Raw genomic sequence first — 24,492 nt, 5'->3', positions numbered from 1 at the left:
AGACATAGAGTGAATTGCATTGTTTGAATCAAATCAAATCAATGAGGGCAGCCTGCAAGTGTTGCCATGCTCCCGCTGCCCACATAGTATGCTCACGACTTACTAACCCTAACCTGTACGTCTTTGGAATGTGGGAGGAAACCCATGTGGTCACAGGTAGAATGTACAAACTCCCTACAGACCGTGGCCGGAATTGAACCCCGATCAGTGATCACTGGCTCTATAAAGTGATTGTGTTAAATGTACGCTAGCCTGCTGTCCCAAGGGAAGGGTGAGTTTGTACATTCTCCAGGTGCTCGTTTCCTCCAACTTTCCAAAAATGTATGAGTTACTAGGTTCATTTGTCAAATCACAAACAAGAGAAAACCTGCAGATGCTGGAAATCAAAGTAATACACCCAAAATGCTGGAGGAACTCAGCGGGCCAGGCAGCATCTATGGAAGAGAGTGAACAGTCGACATTTCAGACCGAGACCCTCTCAATTCACCTTGTTATGGCTTCTGCACCTAACCTATCTTCCTGCACTGCACTTTCTCTGTAATTCTAACACTGTATTCTGCATTCTGTTCCCCTTTGTAGTATGTCATTGTATTGATGCGATGAAAGGACCAATATGGATAGCATGCAAAACAATGTTTTTCAGTATATCTTGATGCATCTGGCAATAATAAAACATTTATTATTTACCTATTAAAAACATGCTTTACATTGGAAATGTTCCCGGAAGCAGCAATATTGACTAAAGAATACAAGTGATGCTGTATGCTTCTATAGTGATTAGTGGAAGCCTATTGTAAAAGCCAGGAGAAAGTCTCATTAAAACAACACTTCTTATTTCCCATCCCAATGGGGGGTGGGGGTGGAGGTGAAAACTTGGCTCAGCACGCATGGTTGCAAATTTTTAGTTTTTGAGATTGTGTTGTCACTCAGCAAGTGTGATATTTTAGTCAAGTCAATCCTGCATCCATCTTCTTCTCGGCAGAATAACAGCGATACTGTGTATCGTAAAAGGGCAGGTACACAGTCGGTCAGAGGAAATGGAAACTGGAAGTCGTAGGCGTTGGTTAAATAAATATGTTGATGATGTCATTAATGAGATCACAAGGCCTGTACCAACTGCACAAGCACTTGGAAGGAGACATCAAAATAACTACTCCACCTCGTTTAAGTTCCTGAGTTCTGGTTTACTTTCTATAACAAACCATATTCTCACAGGGTGCCATGGTAGCAACACGATTAGAGCTCAGGGCATTGGAGGCCAGAGTCCAATTCCGGTGCAATCCCTAAAGATTTTGTACATTCTCCCATGCGGGTTTTCTCCATGTACTCTGTTTTTCTCCTATAATCCAAAGATGCAATGGTTAGTAGGTTAGTTGGTCATTGTCAAATCGTCCTGTGATTAGGCTGGTGTTAAATAGGTGGTTTGATGGCGGTGTGTCTCATTTGACCAGAAGGGCCTGTTCCGCGCTGTATTTATAAATAAAAAATAAAAATAAATAAATGTCACTGGGGACCAGGCTTAGCACTGCTGATGATAAGACTTATGGAATTATTGGACTGTATGGTGTTAAGAACTAGTTAGTAAAAGCGGATGGGTGTTTCCAGAAGGTCCATATGGATCTCCCATTACTGGCATACAATTCCCATGATGTACAAATTAGCAATGACCAGTGCCACAAGGGATCACACCTCTGGAATCTGGAGCAGCAGACAAGGTGCTGGCCAGGTAGCACCTATGAAGCAAAATGGGTAGTCAGCATCTCAGGTCAAGATGAAGGGTCTTGACCCAAAACATTGACTGACCATTTCCCTCCATGGATGCTGCCTGATCCACTGAATTCCTCCAGCATCTCGTTTGTTGCTGGTGGTGAACAGAGTTGTGGGAGGGAAGATGCACTAAAAGAGGAAACTGTTCGTGACACAGAGAGTGACAATCCAAATGGGATCACACTAGTGTATCCTCTGGTAGATGGTCATCCCCCTGACATCTGGAAATAACTCAAGAACAACACATAGCATCCTAACATCACAGAGATCTCTAAAGAGTTAGGAGAATGATGATTAAGTATTGGTCTTTATACTAAATATTAGTAGTAGGCAGCCGTTGATCCCAGGGGACCATGGGTTTGTCTCTCTGGTGGACTGTGTCCTCTGTATTAAATATTAATATGAATGTAGTGTTCCTTTTCCTCTTTTCATAGAACAGAGAACAGTACAGACCCTTCAGTCCATGATGTTGTGCTGACCTTTTAACCTACTCTAAGATCAATTTAACCCTTCCCTCCTACGTAGACTTCCATTTCAAAAAACAAGCAGTGTAATGCACGCAAATATATTCATGATGGCAATGATAATATCTTTGTCAGGTGAGCATCAAACAGGAGGAAGATGACATTGAATAGACTGGTTGAGGTTTAAGCTATTTTTTTCTGCTGAATGCTGAAGAGTACATAGAACATTAAACAGTGAGTGGACTCTTCAACTCCCTCTGTTCTACATTTCCCACATCAAATCAATGGTATTGATGACAAAGTAATAATTATCATTAAAATGACAAAACAAACCATCTGAAACTCATCAGCACAAATCCTTTCAAGAATGAGTGAATCCAATTTCCATTCCTCGCTATCCAAAAATCAATGGAGAACATTGTGAAGAATCAATAGAATTCATTTACCAAAAGTGATAGAACTTGCTAAATCTACACTGGAATTTTCCATTGCTACCCACCTGTTTTAATAATAGCATATCACAGACATAAGTAATAATTTTGGAAAAATAATTGCAGAACCTTACTTGAAGATAATTGATAACACAGGGGCAAATTGTCAAAAAAAGTGATGGCTAAAGTTAACAAAATACACAGCACGTGGTCCTCATGTCATTTTACAAGGTTATTAGATTCAGTTATGCGCTCCAGTTCCCTCCCACAGTCCAAGGACATACCGGGTAGTAGTTTAATTGGTCATTGTAAATTGTCCTGTAATTAGGCTAGGTTTAAATAGGTGGGTTGCTGGGCAGTAGAGGTGGTTGGCCAGAAGGTGCTGTTCGGCATTATATCGCCAAATAAAATAAAATAAAATAACTGGCTCTCTACGTCAGTTGATAAAGTATCACTAGGTTTCTCATCCTGGTCATAGCCACACTGTCAGTTCAATTCAACAAGCATTGCAATCTCACATGCACAAAACATAAACAGCTGCATCATGTGTGGTCAAAATGCTCTATATCACTAGACACTATCTTTTCACGTTGCACCCAAATCATGCATCATGCCTATTTTCTCAACGAGTGACGCCAATCCACTTGACAGCAGAAAATTAAGATGCAAGTTGCGGAGGTAACAAAGTGGACAGTAAAAAATTTAGCTTGCAGAGTGCAAGATGCAAAGTGAATGGTAAAATTCCCCAGGGGGCACGGAAGACAGAAACCCTAACAGCAACATTTGGTGGTTGAGCGGAAGATGAGAATTGCGAAGGCAGCCAACTGTTCAAATTTTAAGCCTCTCACACTCTCGCATATATTATAGGAAACAACAGTTGGCTGGGTGGATGCTATTGACTGCAATGCAATCTCAGGAACCTAGCTATCACATGTTCAATGATAATGTTGGAGCCTCTTGATTTGGCTTTAGGTCTTCCGGCTTTCTGCCAGCCAACACACCCTCACTTGCCATTTTTCCCGGGTGTAGTTCTTGCTCACTTTCTTGCAGCATTCCATTTCATTGCCCTGCTGTGAATCTTACCAGTTCTTCCTGGCTGGTTTCCTGTCAGGAGCCTGTTTGGGCCATACACAGTTCTTCAAGATTAATACTGCCTTGGAAGAAAGTGTTTCGGAAAGCTGCAAGATTTACACTCAGAGGCCACCTTATTAGTTACCTCCTGTCTTCTGCTGCTGTAGCCCATCCTCTTCAAGGTTCGACATGTTGTGCATTCAGAGATGCTCTTCTGAACACCACTGTTATAACACGTGGTTACTTGAGTTACCGTTGCCTTCCTGTCAGCTTGAACCAGTCAGGCCATTCTCCTCTGACCTCTCTCATTAACAAGGTATATCCACCCACAAAACTGTCGCTCAATGGATGTTTTTTTGTTTCTCACACCATTTTCTGTAAACTCTGGAGACTGTTCTGTGTGAAAATCCCGGGGGATCAGCAGTTTCTGAGATACTCAAACCACCCCATCTGGCACCAACAATCATTCCATGGTCTAAGTTACTTAGATCACATTTCTTCCCCATTCTGATGTTTGGTCTGAGCAACAGCCATATCTGCATGCTTTTATGCATTGAGTTGTTGCCACATGATTGGCTAAATAGATATTTGCATTAATATGCAGTTGTGGAGGTGTACCTAATAAAGTGGCCACTGAGTGTATTTTCTTAGCTTTCTTGATCCGTTTAACAATTGGTGAAACTCTTCTAGCCAAATGGAAATGAAAGGTAGATTCTAACTTAGTCCTGATTTTATATATATACTGTACTGTATATATTTACCTAACGTCTATACCTAGATACACAGATAAAAGTTAATTCACATGTTACTTTCTAATATATATTCCTTAGACCACATTTTTAATATAATTTCCTGTGTTAAAGTTGTTAAGCTATAAATGCATCACATTACCATGGTGGTTGAAATAGAGATTGAAATAGAGGTTTGGACCAGCATGGGATGACAGCTTCGTAAAAATATTTCCTATTCTAAATGTGTGCATTAAAAAAAAACTGTGATGGAAAAAAATAGCAGATGTAAGATTTTTATTTTATATACACACATACACAGAGAATATAAAATTTCATGATCTCGTTGAGATCGTGCCCAGTACAAATCCCAGTATTAGAATATCACTCCCTGCTGTCACTCACTAGGATCTTTGGAACAATGGAGATTCAGTCTGCTGCAAGTGATGACTTGATAGAACGTTTCACTGTGTGTGTGTGTGTGTGTGTGTGTGTGTGTGTGTGTGTGTATGCATGCGCGTGTGTGTGTGTGTATGTGTGTAAATATGCACATGTGCACACGCATGCGTGTGTGTGTGTGTGTAAATATGCGGCCATGTGTTAGTGTAAACCCGGGATATTTAAAATTTCCACTACATTGAGTAGGGTTGAGGTAACTCACAACACTGAAGGTACACTGGCCAGCATAAATGTTTAAGTACGAAGAGATGTGAATGAAAGGCATGCGTGCGATGACATTATATGACTTTATATCATGTAAATGCCAATATTAATGTGAAATTAGTTTTATTTTTCTACTGTGCTACATTAAGATGTGTAATATCATAAATATAATTTGCATTTTGATGATCAATGGGCTATAAATGTACATTAGTAGAAAGCCCACACACATCCTGCACCTTCTGAATACCATGCTATGGATCAGCTTCTGTATCTCCTGACTCACTGATAGTTATTTTCTAGTTATACTTTGGTAACTGGAAGATAACCATACGGTGTGATTTTCTCCACAGGAAGGCTGATCCTGTGGTGTGTTATGCTAACTCAGTTTGTTCTGTTGAAGAATGGGTTGACAATTTAAGGTCCATTCCCTACTCTCCCCAATGTGTAATCTTTAGTTATCACTTTCCACACAAGTACGTTCCGAATGATCAATGTTCAAGTATTTAGCTTTTGGAAGTAAACTGATTGTACTGGAAGACATATCAATTGGCCTGCTTAACACTTGCTAATCAAAAGATTTCAAGCTTCCTCCCTCGAATTGGGAATGGTCTTCACTCAATAGTACATCTATTCAACATTAATCCTCGTTCCTCTGTCTCTTGCTCTATTGTCTCATCCAACACTGCACCCAACCCCAACTGTAACAAAAGAAATCAGCAAGTAGAAAATGTGATCACTCTTCATTATCTTGACCAGCTTTCAAGAGCATTTGTTTCACTTCTTAGCTTGCTTCAGTCCTTCCGTGATTCAGCACAGAGCCTATTGGTCAGATCTTGCTGTTTTCCAGATGGGTATCAATGTGTTTTATGAGAGCGTCGTCCGGGTAATTGATGGGGAAGGCCAATTGACACAGTGGACAGTTCCTCATGTCTGAGTCTCCTGTTTCCATCCAGAGCTGGGCAGAGAAAAGCAACAAGACTTCAGTGGTTCAGTTGTTATACTTTATATAGGTTTCTAGCCATCATATCACAAATAAGGATGGAAATTTCATTTATGTGAAGCACGCAACAATATATATTATCATAGAACAATACAGGCTCTTCAGCCCATAGTGTTGTGCCAGCTGGTTGCATCACTGCCTGGTATGGAGTTGCCACTGCACAGAAGAGGAAAAAGCTGTGGAGGGTTGCAAACACAGACAGCTCCATTGTGGGCACTAGCCTTCCCAACATCGAGGGCTTCTTCAAAAGGCAATACCTCAAAATGGCGGCCTTAATGGCCCCCATCACCTAGGACATACCTTCTTCTCATTGCTACCATCAGGGAAGAAGTAAAGGAGTCTGAAGGCATACACTCAACATTTTAGGAACAGCTTCTTCCCCTCCACTTTCAAATTGCTGATCAGACAATGAACCAACCCACGAACACTACCTCATTACTTTTTATCTCTTTTTGCATTACTTATTTAAATTAGAAGTTTTATATGTTTTTATTGTAACTTATAGTAATTTTTATGTATTGCACTGTATTGCTACTGCAACACAACACATTTCATGATATACAATGTGTCAGTGATATTAAACCTGATTCTGACTGTCTAACCTACTCTAAGGTCAATCTAACCCTTTCCTCCCACATAGCTCTCCATTTTTCTTTCATCCATGTGCCTATCTAGGAGTCTTTTAAATGTTCCTAATGAGTCTGCCTCTACCCTGGCAGCGTGTTCCACACCCCGACGTTTTTGAGGCCCTCTGTTGGTCGGGGTCAACATAGCTGTCTATGATACGCCAGTAAGGGCAGTCCGATATGGAGAGCAAGCTGTTGCCTGTGCAGCAGGCTGCCATTCTCCATGCAGCTGATGAATGTATCCAAAGGAAAGGCAGAGACCCATACAGTTTAGTACCAGCAGTGTCGCAGGAGTTGCCAGTCAGCACTGAACTCAATGTAGGACTGCCTTAGGGACTCAGCTCCGGATTTTTCCCTCGGGGTTTACTCCCGAAGCCTTCCCCATGAATGGGTATAGCCGCAAGGTAGTGGAGGTTTGAGATCAGAGTTTTCCTTCTCCTAGTAGAGCTGATGAGCCCCATCTGTCCAAAGCAACTGGTTTTAAGGCACCAGTAACCCACCTTTACCCCTTGTTCTGTCAGTAGAAATGGTTCCACTAGGGTCAGTTGCTAAGCTACATGAGAAGGCCAGGAGCTGGACTTGGCTGTCAGAGGCTATTTGAGGTGCACACCATTGGGAGCATTTAATAGGCAGTGGGAGCTTATCCCCATTACCAACCCCGGCTATAACAACCTTAAGGAACCACAGCACTACCACTTTCTGTGTAAAAACCCACCTGTGACATCCCCCTTGTACTTTCCTCCAATCACCTTAATTTTATGCCTCGTTGTGTTATCCATTTTCGCCCAGAGAGCGGAGCAAAAAAACAAACTGCTGGAAGAACTCAGCAGGTGAAATGGCATTTGTAGATGGAAATGGTCAGTCAACATTTTGGGCTGAGACTCTTCAGCTGGACTGATAGAGTAAGAGGCTGATGGCCCGTATAAGGAGGTGGGTGGGGGAGGGGAAGAGAGGAAGCAGGAGCTGGTGAGCATAGGTGGATCCAGTTGAGGAGGGGTGATTGGTGGTTGGAGTCAGGTGCGGAAAAGAAAAGCGAGATAGTGACAGAAGCAGGGAGGTGACAAAGGGCTGCAGATGATGGAATAGAATAGGAAAGGAAGGTGGAGCATGGAACCAAAGATTGGGATGGGTAGATGGGAACAGTGGGAGATGGGGATGCAACAGGAGTATATGGGTGATGATGGGCAGATGGAGTGGCTGGAGAAGGGGAAAGAAACAGGGTGAGAATGATCTGTGTAGCAATGGAGAGGGAGCTAAAATAAGACCATAAGACATAGGAGCAGAATTAGGCTATTCAGCCCATCGAGACTGCTCTGCCATTCAATCATGGGCAGATCCAACTCTTCCAGTTATCCCCACTCCCCTGCCTTCACCCCATGCCTTTTGATGCCCTGGCTAATCAAGAACCTATTTATCTCTGCCTTAAATACACCCAGTGACTTGGCCTCCACAGCCGCTCAAGGCAAAAAATTCCACAGATTTACCACCCTCTGACTACAGTAATTTCTCTGCATCTCTGCTCTCAGTGGACGTCCTTCAACCCTAAAGTCATGTCCTCTTGTCCTAGGCTCCCCTACCATGGGAAATAACTTTGCCATATCTAATCTGTTCAGCCTTTTTAACATTCAGAATGTTTCTATGAGATCCCCCCTCATTCTCCTGAACTCCAGGGAATACAGCCCAAGAGCTGCCAGACGTTCCTTATAATGGTAACCCTATGAGAGACAGCAATGGTGGATGCAATGACCCCACACCAACCTATATGTCCTTGTTCTCCAGAGTGATGCTAACCAGATATGAAGAAATGCACCTCATATTCCACCTGGGTAGTCTACAATTCAGTGGCATGAACACTAAATTCTCTAACCCTCTGTCTCTTTTCCACCTCCTTCTCACCAACTCAGTTCCTCCTGCACACACCTAACCACCTCCCCAAGCTCCTAGTACAAATCTGATTATCCACTCAACTTCTACTCTGCTTAAACCTTGAGGTCAGAACAACTCCCCCTCATTGAAGCTGTCTGACCATTTTCCAGGTTAGTTTTACTAACAGATGTTGGTTTACAGAGGCTGTTGGAATAAACTCACATTTATTCAGCCCACCATAGAGGTGCTGGATTTTCTTCAGGAAAAGTCCCATCCCTCCTATCCTCCTCCCTATTCCCAATAGTCTTTCCAATTTACACTCCACTTTTTAAAACTCTGTGGATTCAAAAGAATTACTTAGATTTTATAGTTTCTGTGGTGCTATGCAAATTAATATTAAGTGGGGAAATGTGTTGATGAAGTTACAACACTTCCATGCACTGGATTTAAAACACTATTTGCATGAATGTAATTTGCATCCCAAAATTCCTCAATCAGTTGTAACATGTAAACATTGGCTGAATGGTGTCAAGAAAATAGCGAGACTCTGTTGAATCTTCATTCCTTCCACTTTGATCTCACAGTTCATTTGACCAGTGATATTCTTCAATCTTCAGTTTATTACCAATACATTAATGAGTGGGTTCAACCTTTCAGTACTCATCCTGTCCACACCTTTCACAACTTTGAAAACTTCCATCAGATGCTCACTTCACTTTTTTTTTGCTTGACTCAACTAAAGAAATATGTACAATTTCCCTTATACCCTCTCCCCCCCCACCTCTTCTGTTCTCTTCACCTGCCCTTCACCTCCCTTTAGTGCCTCTCCTTCCCTTTCTCCCATGGTCCACTCTCCTCTCCTGTCAGATTCCTTCTTCTTTAGTCCTTTGCCTCTTCCACCTATCACCCCCCTCCAGCTTCTCACTTTACCTCCCCTCCTCCACCTACCTTCCCCCTCACATGGTTTCACCTATCACCTGCTAGCTGGTGCTCCTTCCCCTGCCCCCACCTTTTTTATTCTGGATGTTTCCTCCTTCCTTTCTGTCCTGATGAAGGGTTTCAGCCTGAAACATGAAATCTTTATTCCTCTCCATAGATTCTGCCTGACCTGCTGAGTTCCTCCCTCATTTTGTGTTTGTTCCTACAATTTACAGCTACTTCTCTGAATTTAAGCCAGACTGAAAAAGAATGAAGACTGGAGAAGTGAGTGACCACATCACTATGTTACATCCACAACTAATACCCAGTGAAGATTGTACAATGTTACCTCGAGGCTGACATGGATAATCAAAGTGTGGACTTACATTGATGGATGGCCAGGACTGAGCATGCTCAGATCTGGAATACTCAGTAGAATTCCTGCCCGTGGGGTTGTCCGGGATGGGAAGCGCTGTGCAGGAGGAAGTGCTCCTCACTCCCTTGTCCAACGTGCCGGGAGGACTATGGGTCATCCAATCCTCATTATCGGACTCCAGCTGTCCGTCATATGGGCCATCATCTGCGTTGTCGGGCACCTTCAGGTAGTCGCTGGGGAGGTACTGCCTGTGCCTGGACAAGGTCTGTTCATCCTCCAGTCGAGATGGCATTGTGTGGTGGTACACCTTGGCGTCGCTGACTTCAGAGTAACTGCGGCGGCTTTGGAAGCTGGCTTGGAGAGGATGCCTTGTGCTCCTGGGGTAGCTGGAGAAGGCATCTGGCTTCATGTAAACTGAGGACTGGAGAAGGACTGGGAGAACAAAACAACAGACTGAAGGTGTTAAAACCATTCAGAAACAGGGAATTTTACCTACTTAGGCGTAACAATCACTAAAAACTATAAGAATCTATTTAAAGAAAATTTTCTTACCCTATTGAATCACGTAAAAAGGATACTATCAAATTGGTCGCCTCTTTCGTTATCGCTGATTGGCCGAATTAACTCTATTAAAATGAATATATTTCCTAAATTCATATATCTTTTTCAGGCATTGCCTGTTTTTATTCCTAATTCTTTCTTTGATTCTCTTGACTCTATTATATCTTCTTATATATGGAAGAATAAGCGTTCTAGATTTAATTCATCCTCAGAAAGATAAAAAGGATGGAGGATTAGCCTTACCAAACTTTAGATTTTATTATTGGGCAGTCAATATAAGAAATCTTACATTTTGGTTATATTACATTAATCGAGAGATATTATTTTGGAGTCATCTGACTCGAACATTTTGGCTTTTATTTCTCTTACGGCCGACCGCTCTTGCTTAAATGGAAAGATGCGGCCCCTCCTATTCACGCCCAATGGTTACATGATGTGATATCATGTTTAAATTTAGAGAAGATTCGATGTTCAATCTCTGAATCTAGCCAAGATTTTCAAACATTGTGGGGACCTTTTTTGAATTATTCTCAAAACCTTTGATTTGCTGTTAAAGCACGGATGATGACTAATTTTTTTTTCCTCTTTTTCTTTACTAATCAGCTTCGGTCTTGGTAGTGGGTTAGATTTTTTTAAATATATAAAATGACTATATTTCAATGCTACGGATTAATTAATCTGTATGAATATAGGGTAAGGAGTCTTTATATGCGATTTAGTATAATGTATTGATACATTTTTTCTTGTACTCTGTGTTCTTATATATAAAATTAATAAAAATATTGTTGAAAGAAAGAAACAGGGAAGAATGTGCATTTGTACTTTGTGCTTGCATGACTTCAAGAAAGCTCCCCAGAAAAACACCACATATTCAGTAAAGGATCATTAAGAATAAAAAACATCAGAGGAAAGGATGAAGGATCAACTTTATTCACCATAGAAATTCATATGTATTGGAAATTTGCTGTGGTGTGTTGGTGTGACATGCAGCAAAAAACAACAACATTCAACAATTATAAAGAACGAAGAATTACATAAAAATAAAGTTAAAGTACAGATATGGAATAAAATTTGAATAAATGTATTTACAACGTAAACAGAATTTGTCAGCATTTTGGAAGAAACCGACGGCGTTTAAGTTTTAGGCTCAGAGGCCCTTCCACATCCCCATGCTACAGATGTACCATGGAGAGCATTCTGATTGGTTGCATCACCACCTGGTGTGGAAGCTCCAATGCACAGAAAAAGGAGCAGAAGCTTGTGGACCCAGCCAGCTCCATCACAGGTACTATCCCCCCCACCATCGAGGACGTCTTCAAAAGGCAGTGCCTCAAGAACGTGGCATCCATCATTAGGGACCCTCACTGTCCGAGACGTGGTCTCTTCTCATTACTACCATCAGGGAGGAGGTACAGGAGCCTGCGATCACAGTCTCAATGCTTTGAAGACAGCTTCTTCCCCTCTGCCCCAAACTTCTGCACAGTCCATTCAACAATAAAACATAGGAGCAAAATTAGGCCATTCAGCCTATCGGGTCTGCTCCGCCATTCCATCATGGCTGATTTATTATACCTCTCAACCCCATTCTCCTGCCTTCTTCCTGTAACTTTTGATGCCCTGACTAACCAAAATAGGCCTGCTGACTTAGACTTATTTTATCATGTACCTCCAAGTAACCTTAAACCACATCCTTAAGAATCGACTCTAACATCTTCCCAACCACTGAGAACCAACTACCTGGCCTATAATTTCTTTTCTTCTGCCTCTCTCCCTTCTTGAAGAATGGAGTGACATTTGCAATTTTCCAGTTCTCCAGAACCGTTCCAGACTCTAGTGATTTTTGAAAGATCATTACTAATGCCTCCACAAGCTCTTCAGCTACCTCTTTCAGAACCTGGGTGTAGACCATCTGGTCCAGGTGACTTATCTACCTTCAGACCTTTCAGCTTCCCAAGCACCTTCTCCCTAGTAGTGGCAATTTCACTCACTTCTGCCTCTGAACACTCTTGAACTTCCGATGTACTGCTAGTGTCTTTCATAGTGAAGACTGACGCAAAATACTTATTCAGTTCATCTGCCATTTCCTTATCCCCCATTACTACCTCTCCAGCATTGTTTTGCAGTGGTCTGATATCTACCCTCACCTCTCTTTTACTCTTTATATATCTGAAGAAACTTTAGGTATCCTAGTTAATATTACCGGCTAACTTACCTTCATATTCCCTCTTTTCCCTCTTTACGACATTTTTAGTTGCTTTCTGTTGGTTTTTAAGAGCTTCCCAATCCTCTAACTTCCCACTAATTTTTGCTGTATTATATTACCTCTTTTTGGCTTTTATATTGGCTTTGGTAAAAGACTGCAGCATGCTGTTGTACAGAAGGACTTGGGAGTGCTTGTGCATGAATCACAAAAGGTTGGTTTGCAGGTGCAGCAGACTATCAAGAAGGCAAATGGAATGCTGGCCTTCATTGCTAGAGGGATTGAATTGAAGAGCAGGGAGGTTATGCTGCGACTGTACAGTGTACTGGTGAGGCTGCACCTGGAGTACTGCATGTAGTTTTGGTCTCCTTACTTGAGGGAGGATATACTGGCTTTGGAGGTGGTGCAGAGGAGGTTCGCCAGGTTGATTCCAGAGATGAGGGGGTTAGACTATGAGGAGGGATTGAGTCACCTGGGACAGTACTCACTGGAATTCAGAAGAATGAAGGGAGATCTGATAGAAACATATAAAGTTATGAAAGGGATAGATAAGATAGAAGCAGGAAAGTTTTTTCCACCTGTAGGTGAGACCAGAACTAGGGGACATAGCCTCAAGATTCGGGGGAGTAGATTTAGGATGAAGGTAAGAAGGAACTGCTTTTCCCAGAGAGTGGTGGGTCTGTGGAATTCTCTGCCCAATGAAGCAGTGGAGGCTACCTCAGTAAATATATTTAAGACAAGGTTGGATACGTTTTTGCATAGTAGGGGAATTAAGGGTTATGGGTGTAACGCGCTGCAAGGTTTCACTGCTAATGTAATGGCCTCTCCATGATGTTTCACTGCTAAGGTAATTGTTTCTCTGTAGCAGCAATGTTTGGGTTATGACTAGAGATAATAGGGGCTTTGGAATGTGCACTATCCAATGAGAGGTTGTTGTTCTCTCTTGTGGTGCTGGCAGCAGGGATTCTGCGGTGTTTTGGTCAGCGAGAGATGAAGAGCGAAGACGCGGATGGAAAGAATTGGTAGACTGCTGGACGGAGTGGACTCGGACCGAGGGTCTGACGGTCAGTGACGCTCGGAGGAGGTCGATGGGGAACGAATGGACAAATCTGTGAACTCCAGCGTGCACATTAGACTGTTTCATTAAATTGGGCCCTTTTTATTTTTATTTTCTTCACTAACCCTATAGCCAGATTAAGATTTATAAAGTTCAATCGTTTAATTGCATACAGTGTACTGTCTGATATTTTGCGGTTCGGATTTGTAACCGGGCAACACATCACGCAGCATCCACACAAACAAGATTTCTCAGTTTGGCTGGGCCAGAGGCTGTCTTCCCCTAGATGAACACATGCTGGCCAAACCTGAGGGTTACACGGGGAAAAGTCGGGTAGGTGGCAATGAGTCCCTGGCCAGATCAGCCATGATCTTATTGAATGACGGAGCAGGCTCAGCAGGCCAGATGGGCTACTCCTGCTCCTACTTCTTATGTTCTTATGTTCCCTTATCAGTCACAGTTGTGGCACCCTATCCTGCCTTTAGAATACTTCTTTTTCTTCGGGATGTATCTACCCTACACCTTTCGAATTGTTCCCAGAAATTTCAGCCATTGCTGTTCTGTCGTCATCCCCATTGGTGTCCCCTTCCAATCAACTTGGGCCCACTCCTCTCTCGTGCCTCTGGAATTCCCTTTACTCCACTGTAATACTGATACATTTAACTTTATCTTCTCCCTCTCAAATTGCAAGATGAATTCTATCATATTATTATCACTGTTACCTAAGCTCCCTAATCATATCTGGTTTATTGCACAACACCCAATCCAGAATAGTTGATCCCCTAGTGGGCTCAGTCACGATCTGCTCTAAAAAGCCATCTTGTGGACATTCTAGAAATTCCCTTCTTGGGATCCTGATTTTCCCAATCTACCTGCATATTGAAGTCCCCCATGACTATTGTAACATTGACTTTTTGACATGCATTTTTTACCTCCCATCGTAACTTGTAGCCCACATCTTTGCTACTATATATAACTCCCATCAGAGTCTTTTTACCCTTGTAGTTCCTTAACTCTACCCACAACGAGTCTACATCTTCCAATCCTATGTCACCTCTTTCTCAGGATTTGATTTCATTTTTTACCAACACAGCCACCCCACCCCCTCTGACTACTTCCTGTCCTTTCGATACAATGTGCATCCTTGGATGTTAAGTTCCCAACTATCGTCTTCTTTCAGCCACGTTTCAGTGATGCCCACAACATCATACCTGCTAATCTCCAACTGTCCTACAAATTCATCTACTTATTCTGTATACTGCGTGCATTCAAATATAACACCTTCAGTTCTGTATTTATCACCCTTTTCAACTTGATCCCCCTTTTACATTGCAACTCATCCCACTGACTGCAACATTGCCCTATCATTAGCCTGTCCTTGCTAGCAGTCCCACTGCACACTGACTCTGTTTATAAACCAACTGCCCCATCTTCACCCCTATCACTCTGGTTCCCATCCCCCTGCCAAACTAGTTTAAATCCTTCCAAACAGTTCTAGCAAACCTGCCTGCAAGGATATAAGTCCCCCTCAGGTTCAGCTTTAACCCTTCCCTTTTCGACAAGTCATACCCTCCCCAGAAGAGATCCCAATGAACCAGAAATCTGAACCCCTGCCCTCTGCACCAGTTCCTCAGCCACACAGTCACCTGCCAAATTACCCTATTCTTACCTTCGGTGGCGTGTGGCACAGGCAGCAATCGAAAGATTACTACTCAGGAGATCCTGTTTCTCAGCTTTCTACCTAGTCCCCTAAAATCTCTCTTCAGGACCTCCTCACCTTGTCTACCTATGTCATTGGTGCCAACATGTACCAAGTCTTCCGGTTGCCCCCCTTTCCCCTTTAGAATGCCGTGGATCTGCTCCAAGACATCCCGGATCCTGGCACCTGGGAGGCAACATACCATTCGGTTGTCTCTATCGCATCCACAGAATCTCCTATCACCACTGCAGTCCTCTTCACCTCTCTTCTCTTCTGAGCCACAGTACCAGACTCAGTGCCAGGAGTATTGTGAGCAGTTTGGGGCTTTTTATCCCCAAAAGCCCCAAAAGAAAAGGTGTGCTGGTATTGAGAGGGTTCAGAGGAAGTTCCGGGGATGAAAGAGTTAACATATGAGGAATGTTTGATGGCTTTGGGCCTGCACTTGCTGGAATTTAGAAGAAAGAGGTGTGCGGGGGCGGGGGAGGGGCGGATCTCATTGAAACCTATTGAATATTGAAAGGCCAAGATAGAGCGGATGTGGAGGAGTCTAGGACCAGGGGGCACAGGCTCAGAATATTGGACCATCCATTTAGAATAGAGATGAGAAAGAATCAGATATTTTTAATTGGGAGAATGAAGGAGGGTGGGGTTGAGAAGAATAATAAATCCGCCATGATGAGCAGACTTAGATGTGCCAAATGCACATTTGTCTTATGGTCTTATTCACTTCTTTATTTGCACAACTTGTCTTCTTTGGCACATTGGCTGTTTGTGAGTCTTTGTTTATGTATAGTTTTTTAAAAATAAATTTTACTGCATTTCTTTATTTTCTTGCAAATGTCTGCAAGAAAATGAATCTTAAGGTAGTTGTGGTAACATATACATATGTACTTTGATAATAAACTTAACTTTGACTTTGGCTTTGAACCTGCCACCTTGTAAGTTAGAGGCCAGTCATCAGTCATTGAACCTCAGCTTAAGCCTCACATATTCATTGAGGAACATGAGAAAGAAACAGAATGGGGAATGTGAACCATCAATGGCAGGGTAGCCAGTTAAAGTGGGCAGAAAAATTTTCATCAGCTGAGAAATGGCTGATGGAAAATTTCAATTCTAGACAACAAAGGCACTTATCAGAAGGGAACAAAGAGCTTCTTAAATTGACAAATAGTATTTGGATAAGGACATCCTAACCAAACCTTCTGTCTAATATAACAACAACTGGAAATACTCAGAAAGTCGATAGAAAGAGCAGCAGCACCTATCCTTAACAAGAGCAACACACACAAGATGCTGGAGGATCTCAGCAGGATTTATGGAGAGCAATAAACAGATGACATTTCGGGCCAAGATCCTACATCAGGACTTCATCTATTGGTCCTTATTCCACAGATGTGGCCTGGCCTGCTGAGTATTCAAAGCCAAAGTCAAATTGAGTTTATTACCTTCCTCAACCCCCATCAATCTCTAACCCCCCATTTATGCACATGTGCTATTTACCGTTACTTGTTGTTTGCTCCTCTTGTAAGGATCTCATAGGATTGAGTTTATATGCACAAGTACATTTATGCACAGGTGCAATAAAAAACTTACAGGGAGCAGCATCACAGGCACATGGCATTAGATAAGCAGCGTTCACAAACGTAACAAATTATACATCAATTTTACAAGAAAGAATACAATTAGAAAATTTTTTTTAAAGTCCCTTTTAGTGCAAACTGATCAAAGTGGTCAAAGTTCAAAGTAAATTTATTATCAAAGTATATAAATGTCACCATATACTACCTCGAGATTCATTTTCTTGCAGACATTCAGGGTAGAAAGAAACACTGTAGAATCAATGAAAAAAACGACACACAACGGAGAACTAATACCAATGTGCTTAAGAAGAAAAACTGTGCAATTATATAAAAACACAAATAATAATAATAAATAATACTGAAAACATATAGAGTCCTTGAGTCAAAGTTGCTAAACTTCAGTGATTAGTGTTTCACATGATATCCGGCATTTTGTGTTTTTATTTTAGATTTCCAACGTCTGTGTTTTTTCTCCTTTGATTTGCAGGCTTTTGTTTTAGTTCAAGAAATGATTCACTGAAGGGTCACCAGGCAGGATATAAAACCAACAACATTTTTTGTTATTGCTTTTGATTTATAGATAGATTAAATTTAATTCTAAAAAGAAAAACTTCACATATTGTCCATTCAGAAATGGGATACTTCCATTACATTAGAGATAACTTGGTCAGCAACTGTAGGGGGAAAGAATTGTCAATTTTTCAGATCAGAACCTGCATCAGGACCTGAATTCCTGCAGCAGACTATTTATTGTTCCAGATTCTAGCACTTGCAATCTCTTTTGGCTGCTTTGCTTTTGTTCTTTCATTGAATGCTGGTATAACCCAATATTCATGGTTGTTACATTTTCACTCTTTAACAACTAAAGGAAAAATCCTGGGTGAGGAAATTCAAAATTTGAAGATGCTCAGGCAGATGGGCAATGAGAGAAGTGGAAAAGAAAGAGAAAAAACAAATACATCATAATCCATATACATAGAACATACACTCAGTGGTCACTTTATTATGTACAGCTGCTCATTAACGCAAATGCCAAATCAAAAATTCAAAGTATATTTATTACCAAAGTATGTATACAGAATACAACTCTGATATGCATCCTCCTGCAAGCAGCTATAAAACAAAGAAACATCATGGAACCCGTTCCAGAAAACATCAAAAACCCAATGCACAATAAAAGAACAAACCACACAAATGGCAAAGGGCGAGTGAACAACAAAGATCAAACCGGGAGCCCGGTAGTATTCCGTTTCGCTCAGTTTAGCGCTGCACTGCTAGCCGACTGCAGGCCACATAACCATTCTTCGCCGAAGCGCCCCAACCCACATCAATCGTGTGGCAGTAACTCAATGCATAAAAGCAGGTAGGCGGGCATGGTCAAGAGGTTCAATTGTTGTTCAGACCAAACAACAGAATGGAGAAGTTATGTGATCTAAATAACTCTGACCCTGGAATGATTGTTGGTGCCTGACCAGGGATGGTTTGAGTATCTCAGAAACTGCTGATCACCTGGAATTTTCACACAGAACAATCTCTAGTGTTTACAGAGAGTGGTACGAAAGCTAAAAATCATCCAGAAAGCGGCAGTTCTGTGGGTTCAATATAACACTCAGGAATGTTAGCCAAGACACTTACACCTATGGGACCAGACGAGGTGGGATGTTGGGTGGGGTAAGAGGAGGTTGGGTGGAAGGCGGCCATTAGCAAAGTGCAGGAGGCAATGACATAAAAAATACACGGGACAAAAATAATCAGTGATTGGATTCCAGTTTAGCAAATTCAACAGGAATAGTAGATCTAATTCTCTATTATAGAAGGCTGTGGTGGCCAAGTCACTGAATATATTTAAGGAGAATGATCGATAGATTTTTAGATACCAAAGGCAGAGTGACGTGAGGAGAATGTGAGAATATGAATTTGAGATACAAGGTCAGTCATAATCAATTGAACAGCTTCTATGAGCAAGCTGCTTTCTGCACCGTCCCCACATCCCTTCCAGACCCCAAACCCCCATTTGTGCACATTTGCTATTTACCGTTATTCGTTGCTTGTTCCTCAGAGAGCCTTGTTAGGATCTCGGTCTGGGCCTCGGTCAGACGGCGCAGGTGGCAGAACTCCTGGGCTAGCTCACTGTAGGCCATCAGCAGCCTTTCCCTGAAAGGAGAAAGTGAAGAAGGGTCAGTGAGCGCAGGGCTGGGCCTCGTCATAGCAACCCAAGGCTAAAGACTCCTATCGCCCAAGTCCACACAGATGAGAAACTACACCACAGGAATAGAGTTAAGGCCCCACAAAGCATGGGGAAGAAATGCAATCAGGTGCTCTGAATGGCTACTATTTAACCCATTCAAGGATGAGCCAGCAGGACATAGTTTAAATGGTGATCAGGCTAGACTGTTATACGAAGGTCAACAAAAGGACTGGTAACACTGCCAACCACTGGCTGGTTATGTTACTGGAGCCTTGTTTGTGGAAAGTCCCTAGGAGAAACATGTAAAAGAACTTCCCCCTTCAAGCAAGAAATAAAGCCTGACGCAGAAAGTTATCTCAAATATTATCACTTTTGTTTTTGCAGATAGTGTCATTTTGAGAAAAATCATTTTTAAGCTACATGGCTTCCATGACCAACAAAAAAGCCATCATATCTGTTAACCACACTTCATAAAAAATAGCAACACTTTAAAGAGAAAGCCTCAATGTTTTCTTAATTAGGAAACAATTTTCATTATTCTTTGGACGTGCTGAAACAGTTTCCAGCCAATGAAGTTCTTTTGAAGTTGAATCCTTGGAGGGAATGCGGAAGGAAATTATTTATAAGTCGGATATTATCCACGAAACTTCCTAACCTTCAAAGTTCCTATTCTATCTTTAATATCCATGTGATGGGCAAAAGTGTCCCTGGTTTAAAAATGGTGCAACACTCTCTTGGTATATCGTACTGGCTGGATCCATCTAACCTTTGCCTTCATAGATCTGGAGGGGAATTTGAACCAACTACCTCAAGGACAAGTGTGTTGTCACTTAGTGGGTAAAGCTACTGAATGACTCCAGCTGGCCTCAACTCTAGTACGCAGTCTCCGCTGAACAAGATAAGCTCAGTCGATGCGGGGCCTGAGTGGGAGGAGGATTTAATCCAGGCTTCTCTCCTGACTTCCGTCAATGGGACTCTGGTAGGAGCTCAAGAACACAGAGAAAAAGGAGCAGAAGTAGGCTATCTGGCTGATCAATACCAGGCGCAACTCGAAGTTCAAAGTCAATTTATTATCAAAGTATACACTGCATATGTCACCATACACGACCCTGAGATTAATTTTCTTGCAGGCTTTCACTCCTCTGCGTCATATCTCATAGCAATCAACTCCTTGATCTTCCAAAACTTTATCTACCTCCACCTTAAACTCTTTAATGCTCCAGCCTCCCCAAGCAACTGTGGCAGTGAATTCCTGAGATTCTACCACCGTGTGCATATTTGGGTTGAGTATCAGATGGAGCTCAAGTGAAGTATCCTTCTTGGATAAGTTGGCTGGCAGGTCTGAGGAAACCTGTTAGGAATTTCCAGGCAATAGTGTAATGCATCATCCTTTGCCTCTGAAACTGAAGTAACACTGGGGGATGGTGGGTGTGGTGAGTTTGCCAGAGGGGGCGTATGGAAACAAACCCCATCGCTAGTCAGTACCTCAAGGAAATGAAATTGGAGAGAGAGATTTCAAATGATAAAAGATAAGCTCTTGTGGTGAGATTTATAAGAAAGCTGGATGCTTTTCTTACTTTAGTTTAAACAGGCCTCAATAAACCACTCACAACACACCCACAGATTATTTTTATTTCAACTGTTTTCCGTTTTTTCTGATCTCTATCTCTACCACTTCCAATAATCATGAATGGTTATTACAATAAAACTCTACCATTTATTCAGCTTTGAACACGCTTAGAGTGAATAATTTGTCAAATCCAGTTATTAAAGAGGCTCACGGGGACTATATCTTCAAACGTTTGTGCTCCTCTGTTGAAAGAGGGGCAAAAGTGCTGGGATGAAAATGCTCAACACATCTCTGGTCTTATCCCATTAATTTAATGGCATGCCAGTTCAAATAAATGGCTTGCTGCCTTCCTCAGAGAAGCAATTACAAGAGCATCCGTCTCACAATCTCTTTAACCTTCTACCATCAAGCAGAAGGTACCACTGTATAAGAACAACTTCTTCCCCCAGGCTGTGAGACTGCCGAACACCTTGCTCCCACCCAGTACATATTACTTATGTAATAAAACCAGTAGCATTGCACTGTTGTATGTTTAACTATATATCATATATGCACTTTACGTCAACTTTATTTAATTATTTATTTGTTGAGGCACAGCACAGAACAGGCCCTTCTGGCCCTTCGAGCTGCAGTGCCCAGCAACCACCGATTTAACCCCAGCCTAATCAGAAGGCAATTTACAACGACCGATTAACCTACCAACCGGTACTTCTTCAGACTGTGGGAGGAAACCCACGCAGTCACGGGAAGGACGTACAAACTCCTTACAGGCAGCAGTGGGAATTGAACCCAGGTCACTGGTACTGTAAAGCGTTGAGCTAACCACCACACTACCATGCCTCCTTTGTACATTTGCACAATTTTTAAAATCTGTTAATATTACTTTATGTGCTGCATGTGAAATACGTACTGCGTTCCGCACCTTTGCCCAGAGGAACTTCGCTTTGCTTAGTTTTATACATGTGTACGATTGAATGACAACAAACTTGATCTTGGTAAGTATTGATTTAACTAATTAATTTTAACTTACAACTTAAATTTGTTTGATGCAATGATCAATATTGCATCTGCCAGTGTGTTTAGACAAGATTTAGCTGTTGCTCACTATTCAGACACAGGCTTAAAATGCAAGAGCCTGTGTCAAAATCGCACAGACGGGCTTTTGGTGTGAGAGACGTTAAATGTTCATATTGAGAGTGACAGAGTTGGTAATTTCTATCCTGTAATGAAATGCTTTGATGCCAGCTAGATCATTGTGTTGCGTATTTTGGCAAACAAATCTAAAACGTTTGCCAAATGCCTTGAAAGAAAGTATTTGTATTTCTTTAGTCTTTGATAACAGCTCGAAGCACATTTCAGTCAATTAAACAATTCTGAGCTGCATGGTAAGGTAGGGGAACGCTTTGTCCATTTCACACATAGCAAGGTCCCACAAATCACAATGATATAAATGAGAAATAACCATGCTCCACTGTAATTGCTCCTGAGATGAATCTTCCCAGGGCCCTGTGAGTCATTCTTTAAATGGTGCCAAGGTATCTAGGCCATGCTTTCTTCTTGGTGCTGCTACTGGGCAGGTTGTACAGGAGCCTTGTGTCCCACACCATCAAGTTCAGGAACAGTTATTACCCTTCAACCATCAGACTCCTGAACCAGTGTGGATAACTTCAGTCACCTCAACACTGAACTGATTCCACAACCTATGGACTCACTTTCAAGGAGTCTACAACTCATGTTCTCAGCATTATTTATTTATTTATTATCTCCTTTTTCCCGTATTTGCACAGGTTGCCTTCTTTTGCACATTGGTTGTTTGTCTGTCTTTGTTTGTGTGCAGTGTTTGACTGATTCTATTGTATTTCTTTGTTCTACTGTGAATGCCTGAAGGAAAATGGATCTCAGAATAGTACATGGTGACATATATGTAATTTGATAATACATTGACTTTGAATTTTTTGCACTTTGACATTGCATGAGAGGACTTTGATTTACTATTTCATTCAAAATTACAGAGAGGCGCACGACTTATGAGCAGGAGTAGACCCTTCAAACTTTGAGCACCATACAAAAAAGGCATGGCTGATCTGACTGAAACTTCAATTTGCTTTTCTATCTACCTCAGGTAACCTTTCATCCCTTTGTGTGTTAAATATCTATTTACCCCTCCCTTAAAAATGATCAAGGATTCTGCTTCCACTATCCTTTCAGAAAGAGACCTCCAAAGGCTCATGTCTCACTGAGAGAAAATAATTTTGCCTCTTATCTGCTTGAAATGGGTGACCCTTTGTCTTAGATTCTCCCACAAGAACACCCTCTCCACAGACACCCTGTCAAGATTTCTCAGGACCTATACTTTTAATTTTATTCCCCTTGACTAAATTCCAGCAGATACAAGCCTAACCTGGGGTTTTATTATTTCCTCATAATAAAACTTCACCATTCCAGAGGATAATTTTCTTTGCAGAACCTACTCTCTCCTTGGCTTTACAGGGGCTGCAAAGACAAGAGCCATCAGGACCGTCACAGAGGTTGCTGAGCGAGCCTCTGGACGGCTACAGATCAAGAGACGTGACCTGTGGACCAATGCCGCTGGGACACAAACTGGGGCCTGATCAACCCTGGCTGGGTCACCTGGGTGAGAGCGTCTGATGTTGAAAGACCCAAAACACCCGATGACCCCAGGTTACATCACTGATGATGTGTCCCAGTGAATCCTAGGATCTACCTCGGCATCATGTAAACTTCACCTGAACTGCCAAATTCAAAGTAAATTTATAACAAGATATGTATATGTCACTATATACTACCGTGAAATTCATTTTCTTGTAGGTAGTTACAGGAAAATAAAGAGATATAAGTAACAAGAGACTCGCAACAACCAATGTACGAAAGACAAATCACGCAAATAATTTTTTAAAGAAATGAAATAATATTGATTTGTGGAGCCCTTGAAAGTGAGTCTGTAGGTTGTAGAGTCAGCTCAGAGTTGTGGTGAATGAAGTTATTTGTGCTGGTTCAGAAGCCTGATGGTTGAAGGTCAATAACTGTTCCTGAACCTGGTGGTGTGGGACCTAAGGCCTAATAGCGGTAGCAAGAAGAGAGATGCTTGTAACATATTAACATCCTTCCTTAAATAAGAAAGCTAGTACTGTATACAGCACTCCAGATAACCTCTCACTGATGCTTTGTATAACCGAAACATAATTGTATTCAATTCCACAGCAATAAAGAAGATTCTATTAGCTTTCTTATCCCCGTACCAGCCTTTCTAGAATCATGCACCAGAACATACAGAGATCTCTGTATTGAATTGAATTGAACTGAATTGAATTGACTTTATTACTCACATCCTTCATAAACATGAGAAGTAAAAATCCTTACATTACGTCTCTGTCTAAATGTGCAATGTATATCTGAAGGCTTTCTCTAGTTATATATTTCTTTTATATTCTTCTTCTCAAGGTAGGACATTTCACACTTAAATTCCATTTGCTAATCTGTGTCAGCTCACATAACCTATCAATGTGCCTTGCTAACTTCCAAATGTTCTCTTCACAATTTACTTTTCTGTCTCGAATGACGGCATCAGCAAATTTAGCAAGCATTCATGTGTTGCTTTCATCCAAATCATTAAAATACATTGTAAAATGTTAGTATCCTACTACTAATCCCTGTAGCACATCTTGCCACTCAGAACAAGCCTATTTATGTCTATTCTTTGATTCAT

At 41.7% G+C, this 24,492-nt stretch overlaps 1 protein-coding gene across 3 annotated transcripts in view; it reads right to left on the bottom strand.

Annotated features, from left to right (window-relative positions):
• Positions 1-4,749: 4,749 nt before the first annotated feature.
• tbkbp1 (TBK1 binding protein 1) overlaps positions 4,750-24,492 on the bottom strand; it is a 182,686-nt gene continuing 162,943 nt past the window's right edge. For all 3 annotated transcript variants that reach the window (XM_063037938.1, XM_063037937.1, XM_063037939.1), the window contains exons 8-10: positions 19,043-19,161; positions 9,921-10,342; positions 4,750-6,079 (exon numbers count right to left, since the gene is read on the bottom strand). In XM_063037938.1, the coding sequence (XP_062894008.1) occupies positions 5,951-6,079; positions 9,921-10,342; positions 19,043-19,161 (670 nt within the window). In that variant the 3' untranslated portion in view covers positions 4,750-5,950. The remainder of the gene's footprint in view (positions 6,080-9,920; positions 10,343-19,042; positions 19,162-24,492) is intronic.

Source organism: Mobula hypostoma, chromosome X1 (assembly GCF_963921235.1).
Source record: "Mobula hypostoma chromosome X1, sMobHyp1.1, whole genome shotgun sequence".
Taxonomy (NCBI): domain Eukaryota; kingdom Metazoa; phylum Chordata; class Chondrichthyes; order Myliobatiformes; family Myliobatidae; genus Mobula; species Mobula hypostoma.
The sequence above is the reverse complement of the archived record's forward strand: the minus strand, read 5'-3'. Positions and strand labels throughout refer to the sequence as shown.